Genomic DNA, 21,118 nt, shown 5'->3' on the forward strand with positions numbered 1-21,118 from the left:
TCCCTTAATATAAATCTGTATTCTTCATATAGCGGGCACTCATATAGAACATGCTCCTAACTCTCTACCATTTTACATTTACAATATAGTTGGGACTCTAAACCAAACTGATATAACTTTGTCTTGGAGAACTATGACCAGAAAATTAGGATAAAACGACTTAGTTAACTTGTTTTCATAATTAAAATTAACTAGTGGAATGAAAAAACGAGTCACAGCACCAGTATCACTATTATTCTATCTTTGCTGCCAAATATCAATTAATTTCTAAGAATATTTCTTTTTTCTTTCTTAATATCTATCATTAAATCATTGCTAATGCCCAAAAATGTAATCTGTTCACCCTTTCTTAAAAAATATCCAAAAGCTCTGAATACTACCACCAAATCTGAAGGAAGTGCCCCAGCTAAAACTTTCAGTGCATTATATGATATAGTTTTACATGCTCTCACTATTGTCAAAAGCATGGCTCTTTGAATTGATAGCATAATTTCTTTTGGAACTTAACATTAGCAATCCTATGATTACTGAGGCTGCATACGCAATTATAGGAATAAAAATTGCCTTATAATACAGACTTAGAACACGTTTTCCTAATCCCCAGTCTGATTTAGTGATATGGACAATAGATGTTGTGAATGTTTTAATTTTAATACTTATATTTTCAAGGTGTGCAATAAATAATAACCAATCGCCCATAATTATTCCCAAGTACTTCACCCTAATTAGATACTAAGGGTAATTGTTTATCATTCATATGTAACTTAGGGGGCCTACCATAATCTAACTTCCCTCTGAATATCGTCATTACTATCTTACTAGATGAAACTGTGAGTTTATTGTTTTTAACCCATTGAATCAAGGTGTTAACTATATTATTCATTTTTTCTGTTTCCATTCTAGAGTTTCCTTGAACACAAATAATCAAGTGAACAGCATATGCCACTTTGTGACATTCCAATGACTCAGTTTGAAGCCATTGATTAAGAACTAGGTTCCAGAATACTGGACCTAAAACTGACCCTGTGGACACCCTCTATTTATATCCCTTTTATACTCTAAATGTTGAGATCTAACCAAAATCCTTCTTCCACATAAATAATTTTTAACAGTGTTATATAACAAATCAGGACAATTAATCGCCCGCAGAGATTCAAGGACTCTCTCATACCACACTGTGTCGAAAGCGCCTTCAAAGTCCACAAACAGAGCTAACACATATTTACTAGAAGAAAGCCTACAATAAATTACCAAGTCATTTATAGCATCCTCCGCCAGGAACTACAAGAATACATCACCAAGGACCTCGATGTAACACATGATACTTGTCGACGATGCCACCTGGTCCCAGAAACAATCCAGTACGTCACTGCAGGATGCAGTGTGATCACTCAGACGGATTACACTCACAGATACAACCAGATGCCGTGGATAATACATCAGAAGCCTGGATAACACATCAAAAGCCTGGATAATACACCAGAATACCAGAGACCTCTACTCACAGACTATACTGGACCCTGCCATCATAACGGAGAAGACGATCCCACAGAACAGGCCAGACAACGCCCTCATTGACAAGAAGAAAGTGGCTACCTGCTTGAATGACATAGGAGTGCTCAACACCAGCAACCTCCAGAAAGCATGCAAGGAAAAGGTCAAAAAGTAGTCATATTTAAGAGAGGAAGTCAAAGATATATGGCAAATGGAACAAGTAATGACTATCCCAATCAACCATAGAGAGGCTCTTTGGTACCACGGGCATGGCGCCAAAGAGCCGCTGTAAGAACCTAGCAACAATAAGCCTCCCAAAAAACACTTACATAGAACTACTGACACTCATGACCCTTAACACCTTTAGGACTGCAAGCCAGTTTCTCGACCATCAGTAACAATAATAATAATAGTAATTAGTCACACCCAACTATCCAAACTAAAAAAAAAAAACTACCCAATGCACTTGGTACTAGTACCCGTTAGGGGCAGAAAAAAACAGCAGGGGGCGAGCAGGGTGCTTCGCCCCCTGCTCGCTTTGCTCGCCAACACACACGCACACTTTTCTGCTTACAATGTAGAGGTATGACAGAGTAAGCCAAATCTTTTCTACGCAATATACACACCTGTCAAAACGCACTGATTGATATCTAATCAGGAAATTACCTATGTAATTATTTACTGTGCATTTGTAGTGACGTAATTGCCCTGCCCACTTGCAGCACATGACCCGCATCCCCGTTCTCCTATTGGCTACTACGCTCTCCCTTCCCCCACTACGCGGCATTCTCAGGGTCAAATAAATGTCACTATGTAATTATTTACTTGCGTTTACATAGGTCACTTAGGAAAAGGCCTTTAGCTTCTAGATCCATAATGCATGTCTGTGCAGGTAACACAGTGGTATCGTCACCATCCTCCCCACACCAGGTGGAAAAGGCCCAGGTTCGAATCCTGTCGATGACGCGAGAAACGTTAATTGGCTTTTTTCACTCCGTGGCATTACAACATAGCTGCCACTCTTCAGACCATTCCTCCTGTTCAAGTCACCCTGAAGGGGTGCTGCATAGCACTGATCATTAACGGGTTCCCCATCTTTATGCCGTCTTCAAATTTTGACATCACACTCTATAACCCTTCGTGGATGTTATTTACGAACATCAGAAACAACGTTGGCCCAAGCACCGATTCTTGGGGACCCATCTTCTGACTTTGCACAGGAAATTGAAGAATATTCATTAATGAGAACGCTCTGTCTTCTGCCCTCCGGCCACCATGCATTCCATTTGATAATCCTGCCAGTGATGCGAACATGTTCCAGCTTATACAGTTTCTCCTTTCGCTGAATAGAAGCCTTCCCCAGGTGAAATTCAATGCAGACAATGGTAGTTAATGCTAATATATATATATATATATATCCATTATTTTAAATTAAATAAAACATAAGCCAGTAGTATGGCAAAAACTGTAGAGCGAAAATTAACATAAAAATAACCCAAATAAACAATCGAACGAAAAGAAAGAATAGATATAAATAGTAGCCCAGAAACCCTAATATAATTTCGATCTTTAAATCCAATTAACAAAAACTATACAAATTTTAGGATAATGCCAATTAGTTATTAATTTAGCGGTACCCCCCCCGAGAGGTACCAGTTCCGAAAGACGTGAAATATCACCCAAAGAGGGTTAAAGGAACTACCAAACGATAACAAAATCAAAATAAACTAAAATAAAATAGACTGACCATCATGCCCCATATCGACAGAGGACCACGAGGCCAATAATGGTCATGGAATCGCTGCATTTCAATCGTCATACAAAACATCGCAAAGGCGGAAATATCGAAGAACCAAACCACCCTTCCATTCTCCGATAGATCAACCAATGCTGTCTGTTCTATAGTTTATTTTCGCTGCATAAGGACCACCGCCATACAAATCCTCTGCATTGGTTGATCTATCGGAGAATGGAAGGGTAGTTTGGTTCTTCGATATTTCCGCCTTTGCGATGTTTTGTATGACGATTGAAATGCAGCGATTCCATGACCATTATTGGCCTCGTGGTCCTCTGTCGATATGGGGCATGATGGTCAGTCTATTTTATTTTAGTTTATTTTGATTTTGTTATCGTTTGGTAGTTCCTTTAACCCTCTTTGGGTGATATTTCACGTCTTTCGGAACTGGTACCTCTCGGGGGGGGTACCGCTAAATTAATAACTAATTGGCATTATCCTAAAATTTGTATAGTTTTTGTTAATTGGATTTAAAGATCGAAATTATATTAGGGTTTCTGGGCTACTATTTATATCTATTCTTTCTTTTCGTTCGATTGTTTATTTGGGTTATTTTTATGTTTTACTGGCTTATGTTTTATTTAATTTAAAATAATGGATGTATTTCAGCTTCATATGGAGGAATTGCATGTCGCTGCCTCTAATGAATGCTTAATTATTTATTCATTTATTATAATTTAACTTTATTTAATATAATTCAATGATAGTATATATATATATATATATATATATATATATATTAGCATTGGCAGAGGCATATGATGCAAGAAAGCAAGCTTATACAGCACAAGCCAAAAAAAAAAAAAGAAAAGAGAAACTTCCCATTTCACCCATATATTAGCTAGAAAAGTTTGTTCACTTCTTCCTTGAATTTATTTAAGCTGTTCAACTTCCACAACGACATTTGAAAATTTATTCCAGCAAGCAATCAACTACCTGTTGGCTAAAGGCAAATTTCCCTCATGGATTCTACAACTGTTTTTCCTCAATTTCAGTTTATGCACCCTCAAGTTTGTAATCTGGGCAAGAGGAAGTATCCCATCAGAATTGAGCTTGCTCAACCAATTCAAGGCCTTATACATCTCAATAAGATAACCCCACGGGCGCCTAGTCTCCAGACGCTGCAATTTGTGGAACTTAAGCCTTTCTTGGTAAGAGTACACCTTTGTTCCCCTCATCAGTCTTGTTGCCCTTCTCTGTACTCGTTCTAGCAACTCTACATTCTTCCTAAAATGAGGCCTCCAAATTATTAGGGCCACCTGGATAGTTATTTCATCTACCCAAGTGTACTGTGTCTGTAAATTCCGTATTAGGACCACTCCTATTTATTTCGTATGTCTTCTGTAATACCTCTGTTTGCTTTCTTTACACTGAAATCCATTTTCCCTCACCGACCTTCATTTTTGCCCTGTCCAGAATGTTGGTGGCCGTGCGTTTTCTATCTATCAAGAGTTCCATTTTCCATGCCTGGTCTGACCTACTATTCCATGCCATGGACAGATGATGGGAGATTTCCTTCCTGGTGATTCTGCCTCTTGTTATCTGAATGACCAGTCGAACAACACAAACAACCTGCTACTCACATAATCCAGACTAAAAAAAAACAACCAAACTATTATATTTAGGCCACCCGAATAATTAAATTCATCTTCCGTGCATTGTGTATTATGTCTGTAAATTGGGTGTGTTCAATGGTCGATTTGTCTGTTTTTGCTGGACGAAAAACATCAGTTTCGGAGGGAAAACCTTGCTATCTACGCCTGAGACCGACTAACTCAGCCACGGAGTGAAAAAAGCACATTTAAAGTTCTTCGCGTCAACGACGGGATTCGAACCCGGGCCTTTTCCACCCGATGTCATAATCCAGACTACCCACACCGACCGGTCTGCCATGTCACAACACCATAACTGTACACTACTGGTTCCAGACACATGAGAGTGAATTCAGTCAACCGCCATGGTGTGCTCAATTACAGGATCTTCATCCAATCCAGGAGTGTGGATGAGGTGGATCCAGTCCATCACAGTATAGACGGCAACCATTGAATCTGCAACTAATGTGGGAGGCATTTGAACCAAGGTGGACTAGCACTTCTGCAGCACACTTTTGACATCTTACTTATCACTTGCCATAACAATTTCTGGGTGTTCTGAGGATTACGCTCGAGATGTGCAATGTCCCTTAATTAAAAAATGGGGATAAAAATGTTACGAATACAGTAATTACAGACCTATTAGCATAACTTCTGATCAAGAGAACATAATGGAGTCAATGGTTAAAGACATAATGCAGGACCAGCTAGACAGAACGCAATTACACTGCAGTCACAACATGCGTTTGTTAAGGAGCCAGTTTATCTAACAATCTGAATGGATACTATGATGCGGTGACAAAGGAACTGGATGCAAAACATAATTTTGATACTAAACACTTGGATTTTAGGAGAGCCTTTGTTGCTATTGAACATAAAATACGGCTCTACAAATTGGAAAAAGAGATGGTTGGGCTGGAGAAGATAGAAAGTGATTATTAATGGACACTTCTTTTCGTGAACTAATATTATTAGTGGAGTTCGCCAGGGATTTAGTGCAAAATCCATTGTTGTTTTTAGATTTGTTAATAATATTGAGGAAGGTGTAACAGGTTTAATATCTAAGTATGCTGAGGATAAAAGGTTTGCAGGATGATTAATGATAGTAATCACGGTATGCTACTCAACAAGGTTTCGAAAAATTAGGCAAATCCGCAGAGAAATGGCAATTGAAGTTTTACATTGAAAAATGCAAGGTACTGCTTATGAGTAGCAATAATCCCAGTTTAATATACCAACTACCTTCCGAGTAGTGGAAAATTGAAAAGATCTGTAAAGAGATTAATGATACTCTATATATCCAGTAATAAATTTAATGACAAATGACAAGAATGTATTGAAAAGATCTGGAATAATTGTGCAATCAGATATGAAGTCCTCTGATTAATGCAGACAGGCTGTTAAGAGAGCTCATGGGGTTTTGTCAATGATATACAGGAACTTTCCTAGCAGTTATAAGGAGATGATTATCCCATTTTACAGGACACGATTTGATAATTACCCCCTTGAGTCCTGCATACAAGTCTGGAGACCTTATTTTAAGAAGGATGTAGAACAGATGCAGAGAAGGCAACGAGATTAGTGAAGGAAACGAAAGGGGTGATCTCAACAAGAAAGGCTTTGGTTCTACCAATTTCGCTTCTGTAGACTAGCACATGTGAGTTGATCTATTTGAGGTGCTAAAGGCTTTGAATCAATTGAGAATGCTGTATGCCGATGGCATTCCTTCTCTTTTCAGAAAACACACATGAGGTGGGGGCATAAACTCAAAGTGAAGATGGATGGTTGCAGGATAGATGAGCAGATTTTTGCATTCAGCCAGCGGGTGGATGACCGTCAAAACAACTTTAATCTGTTGTGTGAGGTGGTCTGTGTGAATAAATTTACTGAAGAACTAGACAAATCATTGCAGGTACTGGTAAGGGTTATTTGGGATTTTTTTTTTTTTTTTTTTGGCTGATTCCTTATACTGTACTTGTAATCTTGCTTTGCTGCATCATCCACTGTGTTGCCACTTTATTAGGTATACCCCCACTGTGCACACGAATGGTTTGTCCCACAACGTTGCAAGTCACATGACCACAGCTGTGGCTATAAATGCAACAGAACAACCTTTCTAGTATCAGTTAAGCGTGCAAACCGCAGCAAGAATGGGGAAAAGTAGCGATTTAACGGACTTCGAACATGGTAAGGTAGAAGGTTTTTGAGGACGAGAGTTTCCTGTGCGGACGTGCCTTTCTGCCGCTCTTGGAACAGAGAAGTTTTTTCTGATTTATTTTCTGCTTTATTAGTTTAAATTGACATATTAACTTATTTCTAGAGTAGCTTTATATTCTTATTTACGGTACTTAAAGTTAAAGTAACTTAGATAGAGATTTGTAGGTATTACTTAGTATCGGTGAGGGTATCAAATCCACGTGTTTACCGTTCATAAACAGCCGCCATTGTTACGTGAAAATTAATCAGTAAAATCTATTAATCTTGTCGAACTTCACTGGCAATTAAATTGTACTTTTAACTATACATATAACCACTCAGGTTACGGAACATAAATAATTAGTAAAAATAAATAATTAATACATAACTTGATACGGAAGTTATATAAAGAGATTTCGTAGATAACACTCGTTACTGAAACGCGATACAGCATATCCGGAATTCGATAGCATTAGCTTTGTATAGTATAGTGCATAATATAATATTGTCAATTAATCAGTAGATCTATTAATCTTGTTAAACTTCATTGTCAATTAAATTGTACTTTTAACTATATATATATAACGACTTAGAGTACAAACTTAACAAATAATTAATACATACTTGATACGGAAGTTATATAAAGGGAACTCGTAGATAACACTCGATACTGAAAAATAAATATAGCGTTATAACTGTGTTAAGATACAAGTTTAAGGTTTTAATTTTGTTCTGAAATTGTAATTTTATTGACATTTAAATCGAAATCATGACTCTGACCAGAGCAGCAAAGCAAAAGGCTCAAGCTAATGGGAGTGCTGTGACTCAGGGGAGAACTGAGGGGGGCAGTTGCCCTCTGAATCACAGCCTTTTAAGATGCACTGTTTGCTTGATGTTTGCGGAGCAATCGGGTACGGGACATGATACTGCCATGGGGGATGTCTTTGTGTGTGCACGATGCAAGGAGTGCAAGGAAATTAGGCAACAACTCGGCGTTGTTATGGGCCTATATGAGACCTTGAAGGACAGGGTGGATGCCCTCGAAGGAAATAAATTGAGGGGCCCATCAAGCTCTCAGCTGCCCACATCAACGCCAGAGCTTGCACTTGGTCATCTTGCAACACAGAGGCAGCCCCCAAGGCAGAATGTGCTGGTCCCACAGGAACTAGTAGTTGTTGGTGACTCTATTGTCAGGGAAACGGGGAACATGCTTTGTAAAAAGGATAGGTGGAACACGACCAGGGTATGTCTGCCAGGGGCAAAGGTTGATGACGTTGTAGAGCAGATATCATCTTTTAAGGGCACAAAAGGTGACATATTTGTACACGTTGGCACTAATGATATTAAGAGTAGGAGACCAGCGGAATTACTTAACAAGTACAGGTCACTGTTGAAAAAAAGCCGTGCAGTAGGGTTGAATTTGAAAGTGTCTGCAATTCTGCCCAGACACGATAGGAGGGAGTATATGATGAGAGCCTTGTCGATCAATTCGGCCCTGGAAAGATTGTGCAAGGCTCAAGGGGTAGAATTTTTTTCAGCCTGGAATGTACTTGTTAACAGGAGAGATTGCTTCTACAGGGATGGGATACAGTTAAATAGAAAGGGTGCAAGAATATTTGCTGATGCTATCGAGGCAGTGTTAGGTGGGTCGGAAAACTGCTAGCTTGGGGGGGAGACAAAGACTAATGGATTAACAGTAGCCACTGGCAGAGGTGAAAGAGATTCTTGCATTGCTTCTATTGGAATGAGCAGAAGCCTGAAAAACAAGTTGCAGGATATTTCAGAGACTGCTGGAAGTCATTGCGGTACAAGTAAACACATGGGTTGTGTTAGGGTAGCTAAGAATAGAAACAGGTGCATGTATACTTGCGTGTACACCAATGCTAGGAGTTTAGTAAATGAATTTGATGAATTTGAGGTATTGCTCAAAACATCAAAGGCAGATATTGTTGGGATATCAGAGACGTGGTGTCACACAGATATAAGGAATGCAGAACTGGAATTTGGGGAGTACAATGTGTATAGAAAGGATAGACAGGACAGGAGGGGAGGAGGGGTTATGCTATTAGTTAAAAAACACATAAAATCCAAGGAAGTGAAGCCAGTCGACATTGATGGACAGGGCAGTGTCGAGTCAGTTTGGTGTGACATAAGCATAGGTAAATCAAAATTGAGAGTAGGAGTGTGCTATAGGCCTAATGACTCTGATGAGTATAATAAGATACTGTACAGGGAAATAGAATGGGCCAGTAAATCAGAGAGTCTTATAATGGGGGATTTTAATTTCCCAGATATTGACTGGAATTTGTGGGTTGGTCACTCACACACTAGCAAGGCTTTTGTGGATTTATTGGATGATTGTTTTCTACACCAGCATGTTCGGGAGGCAACTAGAGGGAGTAATAGTCTTGATCTGAATATCAGTAGTGATTCTTCATGCATCAGGAATCTGCAGATAAAGGAACCACTGGGTGGCAGTGATCACAGTGTGCTGAAGTGGGATTTACTCAAGGAGGTAACTACCATCAGAGGTAAAGGGAAGAGTTTTTGCTTTCGTAAAGGCGACTATGATGGTCTGAGACAGTATTTAAATTCTATACAGTAGGACCAACTGATGATGTTACCAACAGCAAATTCAAAATGGGAAGCATTCAAGGAACTAATCTTGGAAGCTACCAGGCTTTACATACCAACCAAGAAATATTGTTCAAGGTTCAGGCCTAAATGGTTGTCAGATGAACTAATGAGACATGGCAGAGCAGAAAAATGCATGGGATACATACAAATTAATGGGTGACATGGAAGCCTATGATAGATATAAGTTGGTCTGTATCCAAGTCACAAAGGAGATTAGGCAGGCAAAAGCAGATTATGAGAAATCCTTGGCAAAGGATGCAAAGAAACACAGAAAAGACTTCTTTACCTATTTAAACTCAAGAAGGAAAGGGATGAATCAGATTGGTCCACTGGATGTTGATGGTTCAACAGTTGAGGATCCAGCTCAGGTGGCTAACAATCTAAACGAGTATTTTGCATCTACATTCACACATGAGGATTTCTTCAGGAACGGGAATGTCGTAGGTGAAGTAAACATTGGCAGTGAGCTAGATTATTTTCTAATAACTGAGAGGAAAGTGGAGGAGAAATTGTTGAGGATAAACATAAAAAAAGGCACCTGGGGTGGATGGGATCTATCCAGTTATATTAAAGGAGGCAGCAAAGGAAGTAAGCAAACCCCTAGCCATAATTATGAGAGCTTCTTTGGACTCAAGGGAGGTACCCATGGACTGGAGATGTGCAAATGTAACCCCAATTCACAAAGGAGGATCAAAGGCTGACACAAGTAATTATAGACCTGTTAGTTTAACTTCGGTTCCAGGAAAATTAATGGAGGCACTGGTTAAAGAAGCACTGCAGGATCATCTGGACAAGAATTCAGTTATAGCTCAGACACAGCATGGTTTTGTTAAGGGCAGGTCTTGTCTGACCAATTTGATTGGATGCTATGATGTAGTTACAAAAGAACTGGATGCAGGGAATAACTTTGATATAATATATTTGGATCTTAGAAAGGCTTTTGATACTGTTGCACATGGAAGACTGCTACACAAATTGGAGCAGTGTGACATTGGAGGCAAATTGCTGCTATGGCTAAAGGGGTGGTTGACGGGGAGAAGAGAGAGAGTGGTAATCAATGGACAGTGCTCAACGTGGACTAATGTTATTAGTGGAGTTCCTCAGGGTTCAGTGTTGGGTCCATTGTTGTTTTCTGTATTTATAAATGATATTGATGATGGTGTATCAGACTTAATGTCCAAGTTTGCAGACGATACCAAGGTTGGCACGGTTGTTAAGGACACTACTGATACTATGCTGCTGCAACAGGATCTGGAAAGGTTGAGCATTTGGGCTGAGAGGTGGCAAATGAAGTTTAACATTGACAAATGTAAAGTACTACATATGGGAAACAGTAACCCCAGATCAACGTATCAACTCTGTGGTACTACGCTGACAGTGGTAGAGAATGAAAAGGACCTGGGGGTAATTGTGCAGGCAGATATGAAGTTCTCTGAGCAGTGCAGACGAGCTGCAAGAGTAGCTCATGGTGTCTTGTAAATGATATACAGGAATTTTTCTAGCAGGGACAGGGATGTGATTATTCCCTTGTATAAGGCATTGGTCAGGCCACACCTTGAGTACTGTATACAGGTCTGGAGGCCTCATTTCAAGAAAGACGTAGAGCTGCTGGAACGAGTACAGAGAAGGGCAACAAGATTAGTGAATGGAACAAAGGGTTGCTCTTACGAAGAAAGGATTAAGTTTTGCAAATTACAGAGCCTGGAGACTAGGCATCGGCGAGGTGATCTGATAGAGGTGTATAAGGCTTTGAATGGCTTGAGCATGCTCAATGCCGATGGGATTCTTCCTCTTGCTCAGAATAATCACCTGAGAGGGCATAAATTCAAATTGAGGAAGGACGGATGTCGGATAGATGTGCGCAAATTTGCCTTTAGCCAGCGGGCAGTTGGTTTGTGGAATAGTCTCCCATCGGTTGTTGTTGAAGTTGATAGCCTAAAGAAGTTTAAGGCTCAGCTGGACAGGTATTTCGAACGAACGGAGGGGTAAAATGGGAGTAGTGGTTGTTTTTTTTTTTTTTTTTTTTTTTTGGCTGATGCTGAATAAGCTTGCTTTCTTGCGTCATATGCCTCTGCTAATGCTAATGCTAAAGGTGCAAGACGTGCTGGACAAAGCATCTCTGACACGACAGTTCTCCTGAACTTTTCACGCACCCCAGTTTCAAGGCTGAATCGAGAATAGTGCAACGAACAGAAAATATCCTCTCAACGGCACTCCTGTGGAAGAAAATCGCTTGTTGATGAGAGAGATCCGAGGAATTGGCTAGAATTGTGCAAGCAAATAGACGGGCCACAATGTCGCACATCACGTCAGAATACAACCTTGGTGCGCAGAACAAAACATCGCAACGGACCACTAGTGGCACTTTGTCGGGAATGGGCTACGACGACGGCCACATCGTGTACTTTTGTTATCAATGAAGAACAAGAGAGCACACCTCCTGTCGGCACAGCAACACTACCAGTGGACTATTGAGGATTGGAAAACAGTTGCTTGGTCTGACCAGTCGAAGTTCCTGGTGCATCATGTTCATGGAAGGCTCAGAACTTGGCAAAAACAACATGAATCCATGGACACGTCATGTCTGATGACTATTGTGTAATGTGGTGGGGGCAGTGTTATGGGATGGGGAATGTTTTCTTGGCACACATTGGGTCCATTGATACCCATAGATTCACGTCTGAATGGCACATCATACCAAAACATCGTTGCGGACCAAGTGCATCCGTTCATGTTAACAGTTTGTCCTCAGTTAGATGGTTACTTCCAGCAGGATAATGTGCCGGTACACAAAGCCCGAATCACGAAGGAATGGTTCCAGGAACATGAACATGACTTTTCTTTGCAGCAGTGGCCCACTCAGTCCCTGAGTCTCAATACTATTGAACATCTTTGGGATGAGCTGGAAAGGGTTGTTCACTGCAGCCCTGCTCCTCCGTCGAATCTCAAGGAACTGCGTGACACACCCATGTCTGCATGGTACTCCATTCCTGCACAACGTTTTCAGCATCTTGTTCAATTTATGCCTAGACGATTCACGCTGTTTTGAAGGCTAAAGGAAGCTACTAGGTAGGTGTACCTAATAAAGTAGCAGCACAGTGTATCTCATTATTAATTGGTGAACGTTATGAAACGACAATCAGTGAATTTTTCCTTTTTGTTTCAAATTCTTCAACATAATTAAAATCAGACTGCAGAGAATAGATCAGATAGTTTCCATTTCCGCCTTGATTTTAATACGCAACAGGTTCATGGTAAACTGAGATAACATAGAACATAAAATGTTACTTTACAATTCCGTTTGTGGACTGTTTCTTGCCATCTTCTATCTCATTTTTGTTAATTGTACTTTTTTTCTTTCATTTTGCTCACTGCAAATGGTATTATGGATGGTTTATGACAAGTAGGGTTGTAGGGTTGTTAACGATAGTCCTCAAGTTGAGGAGTTACTGCAACAAGATCTAGAAAAATTGGGTTGATGGGCTAAGAAATGGCAATTGAAGTTTAACATTGACAAATACGAGGTAATGCACATGCATAGCAGTAACCGCAGTATTACTTATCAACTGTGAAGTACTACACTCAGGGTGGTGGAGAATGAAAAATATCGGAGTTAATTGTACAGTCAGACATGAAATTCTCTTAGCAGTGCATACATTCTGCCAGGACAGCTCATGGAGTTTTGTGCATGATATACAGAAACGTTTCTATCAAGGACGAGGAGATAATTATTACTTTGTATTTCAGGAAGGCTTTTATTACTGGTGCACATAAAAGACTGCTCTATAAACTGAAGCAATATGACATTAAGAGAAAGTTACTGCTGCAGATAAAGAGATGGTTAAGTGGAAGAAGACAAAGAGTGTTTATAATGGGCACTGCTCTTCCTGAACTAACGTTATTAGTGGTGTTCCCGCAGGGTTCAGTGCTGGATCCATTGTTGTTTTCAATACATATCAGTGATACTGATGAAGGGTGTATATCAGGCTTTATGTCTCAGTTTGCGGATGATAGAGAGAGGCTGGCAGGATGATTAACGACAGTCATCAGGGTGAGCTACTGCAACAAGATCTAGGAAAATTGGGTCGATGAACTGAAAAATGGCTGTTGAAGTTTAACTTTGACAAATGCACGGTACTGCACATAGGTAGCAGTAACCGTAGTATGACTTTTTAACTGTACTGTGCTATATTCAGGGTAGTGTAGAATGAAAAAGGCCTGAGGTAATTGTGCAGTCAAGCATGAAATTTTCAGAGCAGTGCAGGCATGCTACCAGGAAAGGTGAAGGGATTTTGTCAATGATATACCGTAACTTTGTTAGCAGGGTTAAGCAGGTGATTATCCCTTTGTACAAAGCCATGTTGAGGAAGAATCTTGAGCATTGTATACAGGGTACACACGAGCTTTTATTTTGGCTGATGCTATAGTTCATCCATATTGTGAAAAAGTCATTTTAAACACCAAACTATTATTTTTAGGCCACCCGAATAATTAAATTTATCGGCTATACTGTGTGTATTATGTCTGTTTATTGCGTGTGTTCTAGGGTCGATTTGTCTGTTTTGCTGGGCGAAAAATCCCAGTTTCTGGGGGGAAACCTTCCCTCTATGCTTCAGAACAACTAACTCAGCCACGGAGTGAAAAAAGCGTATTTAAAGTTCCTCGCGTCATCGACGGGATTCAAACTCGAGCATTTTCCACTCGGTGTGGGGAGAACGGGACGATACCACTGTGCTACCCGCGCAGAAGAAAGTAATTTTAAAAGTTCCTCACGTCATTGACGGGATTAGAACTGAGGTCTTTTTCACTTGGTGTGGAAGGACGGTGATTATACCAACTGTGCTACTCGCCAGTGCGTCCGCGTGGTTGTCATAGTGGTTATCATCACCTAGTTCCCCATACCGGGTTGATAAGGTGGTTAGGTTCGAATACTCAATGATACGAGGAACCATTATGAGCTTTTTGCACTCCGTGGCTGAGTTAGTCGGTTTCAGGCGTTGCCAAAAAGGTTTATCTCTTCGGAACTGGAACTTTTCGTTTTTACAACTAGACGAGACAGCACCTGCAATTTACGGTGGCCATAATACACATGGGCAATTAAATAAGTTTTCGCGTGACCCTAATATGTTATATTCAGGGTGAAGTAATGGAATAACTGGTTAACGATGCATTGCAGGATCATCTAGACAAGACTGCAGAAATAATTCAGACACAGCATGGGTTTGTTAAGAGGAAGTCTTGTCTAACCAATTTGATTGGGTACTATGAGTGGTCATAAAGGAACTGGATACAAAAAAAAAATAATTTTGATATCATATATTTGGATTTCAGGAAAGCTTTTGATACTGTTGCGGATGGAAGACTAAGGGCAAGTTGCTACAATGGATAAAAAAAATGGTTGAGCGGGAGAAGACAGAAAGTGGTAATCAATGGACAGTGCTCTTTGTGGACTATTGTTATTATGGACTCCCCCAGTGTTCGCTGATGGGTCCATTGTTGTTTTCTGTATTTATCAATGATATTGATGACGGTATATCAGGCTTAATGTCGAAGTTTGCAGATGATACAGTATTTTATTGTAACAGGATTTATAAAATTTGGGCAGATGAAAAGTGGCAACTGAATTTTAACATTGACAAATGAAAAGTACTGCATATGGGTAGCAATAACCCCAGAGAAATGTATCACTGTCTGGTGTTACACTCAGGGTAGTGGAAAATGAAAGAGAATTTGATGAATTGTTCAGTCATATATGAAGTTTTCTGAGCAGAGCAGCAGGCTGCCAGAGCAGGTTATTCGGTATTGTCAATAATATACAGGAATTTTGCTAGCAGAGAAAAGAACGTGGTTATCCCATTTCATAAGGCGATAGTCTGGCCTCACTTTGAGTACTGCGTGTAGGTCTGGAGGCCACATTTTAGGAAGGATGAAGGGTTTCTAGAACGAGTAAAGAGAAGGGCAACAAGACTGGTGAGGGGAATAAATGGGTGCTCTTTCGAAGAAAAGCTTAAGTTCGGCCATTTGCAGCATCTGGAGATTAGGCACCTGAGAGGTGATCTGATTGAGGTGTATAAGGCCTTTAATGGGTTTAGCAGATTCAATGCTGATAGGATGCTTCCTGTTGGTCAGAGTAAGATGCTGAGAGGGCATATATTCAAGTTGAGGAAAGACAGTTGTAGAATAGATGTGTGGAAAGTTGCCTTAGCCGGCGGTTAGTTGATTACTGGAACAAACTTCCATCTGTTGATAACTTAAATAAATTCAAGGAAGAAGTGGATAGACTTTTGGATCGAATGAATGGGTAAAATAGGAATGTTTTTTTTTTTTTTTTTTTGGCTGATTCTGTGAAACTCTAGGCTCACCCTAAAACTTCATTTTGTTTTCAACATACTAACATCCATGGAGAAGAACGATATCATTTAACATTCATGGAAAAGAAATGTTATTATTATCCAACTACATCCATGGAGAAGAAATACTGTATATTGTTTAGTGTCATATAAACTTTGTTTTAAAATTTTGATTGTAGAAGGGGTCGCTTGATGTCGAATAATATGGCTGCTTCCAGTGTGTGTATAAACAAAATGAAAATACATGTCTTTGATAGTTTAAGTTTCATCTTTATCATATATCTAGAATTAATATGTTGTACAGTTTTGATCTCAGGTAAAAGAAGCATTTTATCTTTTATTGATTGAAACTATCACGGTATAGTTTGTTCCATCAAATCTTGTAAAATGTTAGCCATCTGTCGTTTTGATAAGCTTAATGTGTGTCATATGAGATTTATCTCATCTCTTCGCTTTAGGGTGTTGCGAGTTATTGCAGCCCTTTTATGTAATATCTGAAGTCTATACTTTTGTTTTTTCTTTTCCCGCTATATGTAGACGGTTATAACAGTAAAACAATGAATTTTTTAAGTGCCGGGGAAGCTCATTACATTTTGATATTTTTTATTAAATGGAAACGTCTTGTCGATCACAGATCAGTTATTTTCAATTCCGTTTAATTAATAGCTGATCAGAATTACACTGACAATGCCAATCTTTCCCGAACAGCTATAGGTGCATACAGTATATAGAATATACGATTAGAATATAATGCAACAAATAAAAAACTAATAAATTAATGGCATAAATATTAGCAATCAAGTACATGTACATGCAATTGACATGAAATTACTAACGCAAAACACAAGATTAAACACGTAATTAATTACCACATAATTAACACACTGACACATAATCCTTTACTTATATAAGTAAAGGACTAGCGTTTTAGATTCATACCCTTCCTTTCAGAGTTTTTTTACATAAACTAAAAGGAAGGGTATGAATCAGATTGGTCCACTTGATATCGATGGTTCGACTGTTGACGATCCTGCTCAGATAAGAAACAAACTGAATGAGAATTCTGCATCTACATTCACACATGAGGAGTTATTAGGGAAGGAAAATGGCAGAAGGTTATCAAATTGTAGCAGTGTGCTTAATGATTTTGTAATAACTGAGAGCAAAGTGGAGGAGAAATTGTTGAAGTTAAACATAAGAAAGGCACCTGGGATGGATGAGATCTATCCAGTTATATTAAAGGAGGCAGAAAGGCAATTAACCAAACCCTTAGCCATAATTATGAGAGCATCATTGGACTCAGGGGAGGTCCCCATGGACTGGAGATGTGCAAATGTATCCCCAATTCACAAAGGGGATTGAAGGGTGACACAAGTAATTACAAAAAGTTAGGTTAACTTCTGTTCCGGGTAAAATAATGGAGTCACTAGTTAAAGATGCATTGCAGGATCACATAGACTAGACTGCAGCAATAATGCAGACACAACATGGGTTTGTTAAGGGAAAGTCTTGTCTGACAAATTTGATTGGATACTATGATGTGGTTACAAAGGAACTGGATGCAAAAAATAATTTCGATTTCATATACTTGGATTTCAGGAAAGCTTTTGACACTGTTGCACATGGAAGACTACTGTACAAATTGGAGAAGAATGGTATTAAGGGTAAGTTTCTACAATGGATAAAATGGTGGTTGAGTGGAAGAAGACAGAGGGTGGTAATCAATGGATGGTACTCTTTGTGGACTAATGTCCCACAGGTTTCAGTGTTTGGCCCACTGTTGTTTTATATATTTATCATTGATATTGATGAAGGTATATCAGGCCTGGTTTGAAAGTTTGCAGATGATACAAGGGTTGGCAGGGTTGTTAATGACACTAAAGACAGTATGCTACTGCAACAGGATCTAGAAAATTAGGCAGATGGGCTGAGAAGTGGCAACTGAAGTTTAACATTGACAAAAGCAACATATTGCTTATTGGTAGAGCAGTAACCCAACAGAAACGTACCAACTGTGTGGTACTACACTTAAGGTGGTAGAAAATGAAAAAGACCTGGGAGTAATTGTGAAGTCAGGTATGATTTTTCTGAGCAATGCAGACAGGCTGCAAGAGCAGGTCATGAGGTTTTGTCAATGAAATACAGAAATTTTGCTAGCAGAGAAAAGGAGATGAATATCCCTTTATATAAGGCAATGGCCAGGCCACGCCTTGAGTACTGCTTACAGGTCTGGAGGCCTCATTTTAGGAAGGATGTAGATTTCCTTGAGCATGTACAGAGAAGAGCAACAAAATTGTTGAGAGGAATGAAGGGATTCTCTTACCGAGAGAGGCTTAATTTCTGCAAATTGCAGTGGCTGGAGACTAGGCATTGCAGGGTGATCTGATTGAGGTGTATAAGGCCTTGAATGGGTTGATCAAGCTGAATTCTGATGGGATTCTTCCACTTGCTCAGATTACGAACCTAAGGGGTCATAAATTCTAATTTTGGGAATACGGTTGTAGAATAGATGTGCGGAAATTTGCCTTTAGCCAGCGGGTGATTAATTGCTGGAACCAACTTCCATTTGTTGTTGTGGAAGTTGATAGGTTAAATAAATTCAAGGAGGAACTGGACAAACATTTAGAGGGAATGGTTGTGTGAATTTTTTTTTTGGCTGATGCTACATAAGCTCATACGCTTGCTTTCTTGCATCACATGCCACTATTACTATAACTGTAAAACTCGAATTACACAATAGTTGGAAAGGTCCATGACCACAAAACTAAACTATCAAGTTTTAGTGAAGAGGGAAGTCAGGAGGATAGTGACAGATTTTATGAAATTTTAAAGAAATGAAATACACACAATGAAAACAATTCAGGAATAATAACAGTAAAGAATTTTAATGCAAGAGTGTAAAATAAACCAATATCAAATTTAATTGGCAACTTTTGTGAAAACTCTTATTAATAATCAGCAGTAATTGAGAGATAGCTCTCATTTTAGGCCATTATGTACTAGTACTTCTGGCGCCTCCGTAGCCAGGTGGGAAGGAGCAGCAGTGCGTAGCACACGCTTCTTGATTAGACCAGGGTTCGAGCCCGTCACCACCAAATACGGAGGATGCGGAAAGGTCAGGGAATGACCACTGCATATCCCAGAGCAATATGGCGTTAGTTGCTAATGCTCCTAAAAACCAAATAACAACAACTAGTACTTCTATGATAAATGTTAGTTGTGATGTGGGAGAAAAAGTACCCAACACTTTTTAAATTTTTTTTTAATCTGTGATAAAAACAGCAGCAAATTGTTATTGTATCATAAAAGATTTTAATTTATTGGACAATCACATTTTAGCAGAATGTAAACGTTGTTACAGACATTACATTTAAAGTATACATAGATCTAATTTTAGAATACTAATGCATAGATCTGTACATAAGTGATATATATGGCATTACTGAGACTTGCAATTTGGAGGTTTATTCTACCTTTGATAAGCTTAATGTGTGCTTTGACACCAATACAAGCAATACCTGTCATTACCAAGATTTATATTATGTTTCAGCCCAACTTTGAAGCAGGCTTAACAATGTAGCATTGCCATAACTTGCAGTTATTGCATGGTTGCATGTAGTATTTGTGTTATGATTTATTACACCTTTCATAAACTGAGTACATTTTTATTTATTTTTTTTCTTCTTACTCTTTAGGCACCTCCGTAGCCAGGTGGGCAGGAGCAACAGTGCGTAGCATACGCTTCTTGATTAGACCGGGGTTCGAGCCTGTACCCACCAAATACGGAGGATGCGGAAAGGTCAGGGAATGACCACCGCATATCACCGGAGCAATATGGCCTTAGTTGCTAATGCTCCTAAAAACCAAATAACAAAACTCTTCTTACTCTTGGACACAGTTCACAAATAACTTATTTCTCTTTGGTGGAGTTTCCATATCTTCATAAAAAACTCCCATGAAGTTGGTTAATTTTAGAAGAGATTATGCTTAGTTAAGAAACATATTAAATCTAAGACAGTGCAACCAGGCGACATGGGTGACGAGTGCAGTGTTAAATGTTTGGTGTGATATAAGCATTGGAAAAACAAAATTGAGATTAGGAATGTGTTATAGTCCTATTGACTGTGATGAGTATACCAAACAGCTATACAAAGATATAGAGTGGGCCAGCAAATCAGAATGTCTCATAATGGGGGATTTAACTTTAAAGATGTTGACTGTAATTTGTGGGTTGGCCACTCACACACTAATAAGACATTTGTGGATTTCTTGGATGATTGTTCTATAGCAGCACATTAGAAAGGCAACAAAAGGAAGCAATACTCTTGATCTGGATATCAGTATGTATTAAGAATCTGCAGATAAAAGAGCCACTGACTGGCAGCGATTGCATGTACTGAAAAGGGAAAAGTTTTTGCTTTGATAAGAATGAGTACAGCGGTCTCAGCAGTTTTTAAATTTTTTGCAGTGGAACCAACTGATATTACCAACAGCAAATTCTAAAATGGGAAGTGTTCGAGGAACTAATCAAATAAGCTACTAGGCTTTTCATACCAACTGAGATATACTGTTCAAGGCTTAGACCTAAATGAATGTCAGATGAACGATTGAGACATATGGCTGAGAAGAAAAGTACATGGGTTGCATACAAATTATTAGGTGATATAGAAGCTTATAATAGCTATAGTCTGTAATCAAGTCACAAAGGAGATTAGGCAAGCTAAGGCAGATTATGAGTAGTCTCTGGCAAAGAAAAAGAACAAACACTTCTTTGTTTATATTAACAGTAGAAGAAAGGGATTGAATCACATTGGGCCACTCGATGACCACAGGTTACTAGTTGATGACCTGCTCAAGTTGCTGACAAATTGCGTAGGTATTTTGCATCTACATTCACAAGTGATGAATTCTTTAGGGAACGGGATACCAGAAGTTTTTTAAACTCTAATGAGGAGCTAAATGACTTTGAAAGGAGAAATTATTGAAGATGGAAATAAGAAAAGCACCTGGTGTGGATTGACTCTATCCAATTATATTAAGGGAGGCAGCAAAGG

At 39.2% G+C, this 21,118-nt stretch overlaps 1 protein-coding gene across 1 annotated transcript in view; it reads left to right on the plus strand.

Moving 5' to 3' along the window:
- Positions 1-16,298: 16,298 nt before the first annotated feature.
- LOC150076149 (uncharacterized) overlaps positions 16,299-21,118 on the plus strand; it is a 120,263-nt gene continuing 115,443 nt past the window's right edge. The window contains exon 1 of the mRNA XM_090387270.1: positions 16,299-16,380. Coding sequence (XP_090243396.1) covers positions 16,299-16,380 — 82 coding nt within the window. The remainder of the gene's footprint in view (positions 16,381-21,118) is intronic.

This window comes from Mastigoproctus giganteus, chromosome 13, assembly GCF_048544385.1.
Source record: "Mastigoproctus giganteus isolate SK-2022 chromosome 13, ASM4854438v1, whole genome shotgun sequence".
Taxonomy (NCBI): domain Eukaryota; kingdom Metazoa; phylum Arthropoda; class Arachnida; order Uropygi; family Thelyphonidae; genus Mastigoproctus; species Mastigoproctus giganteus.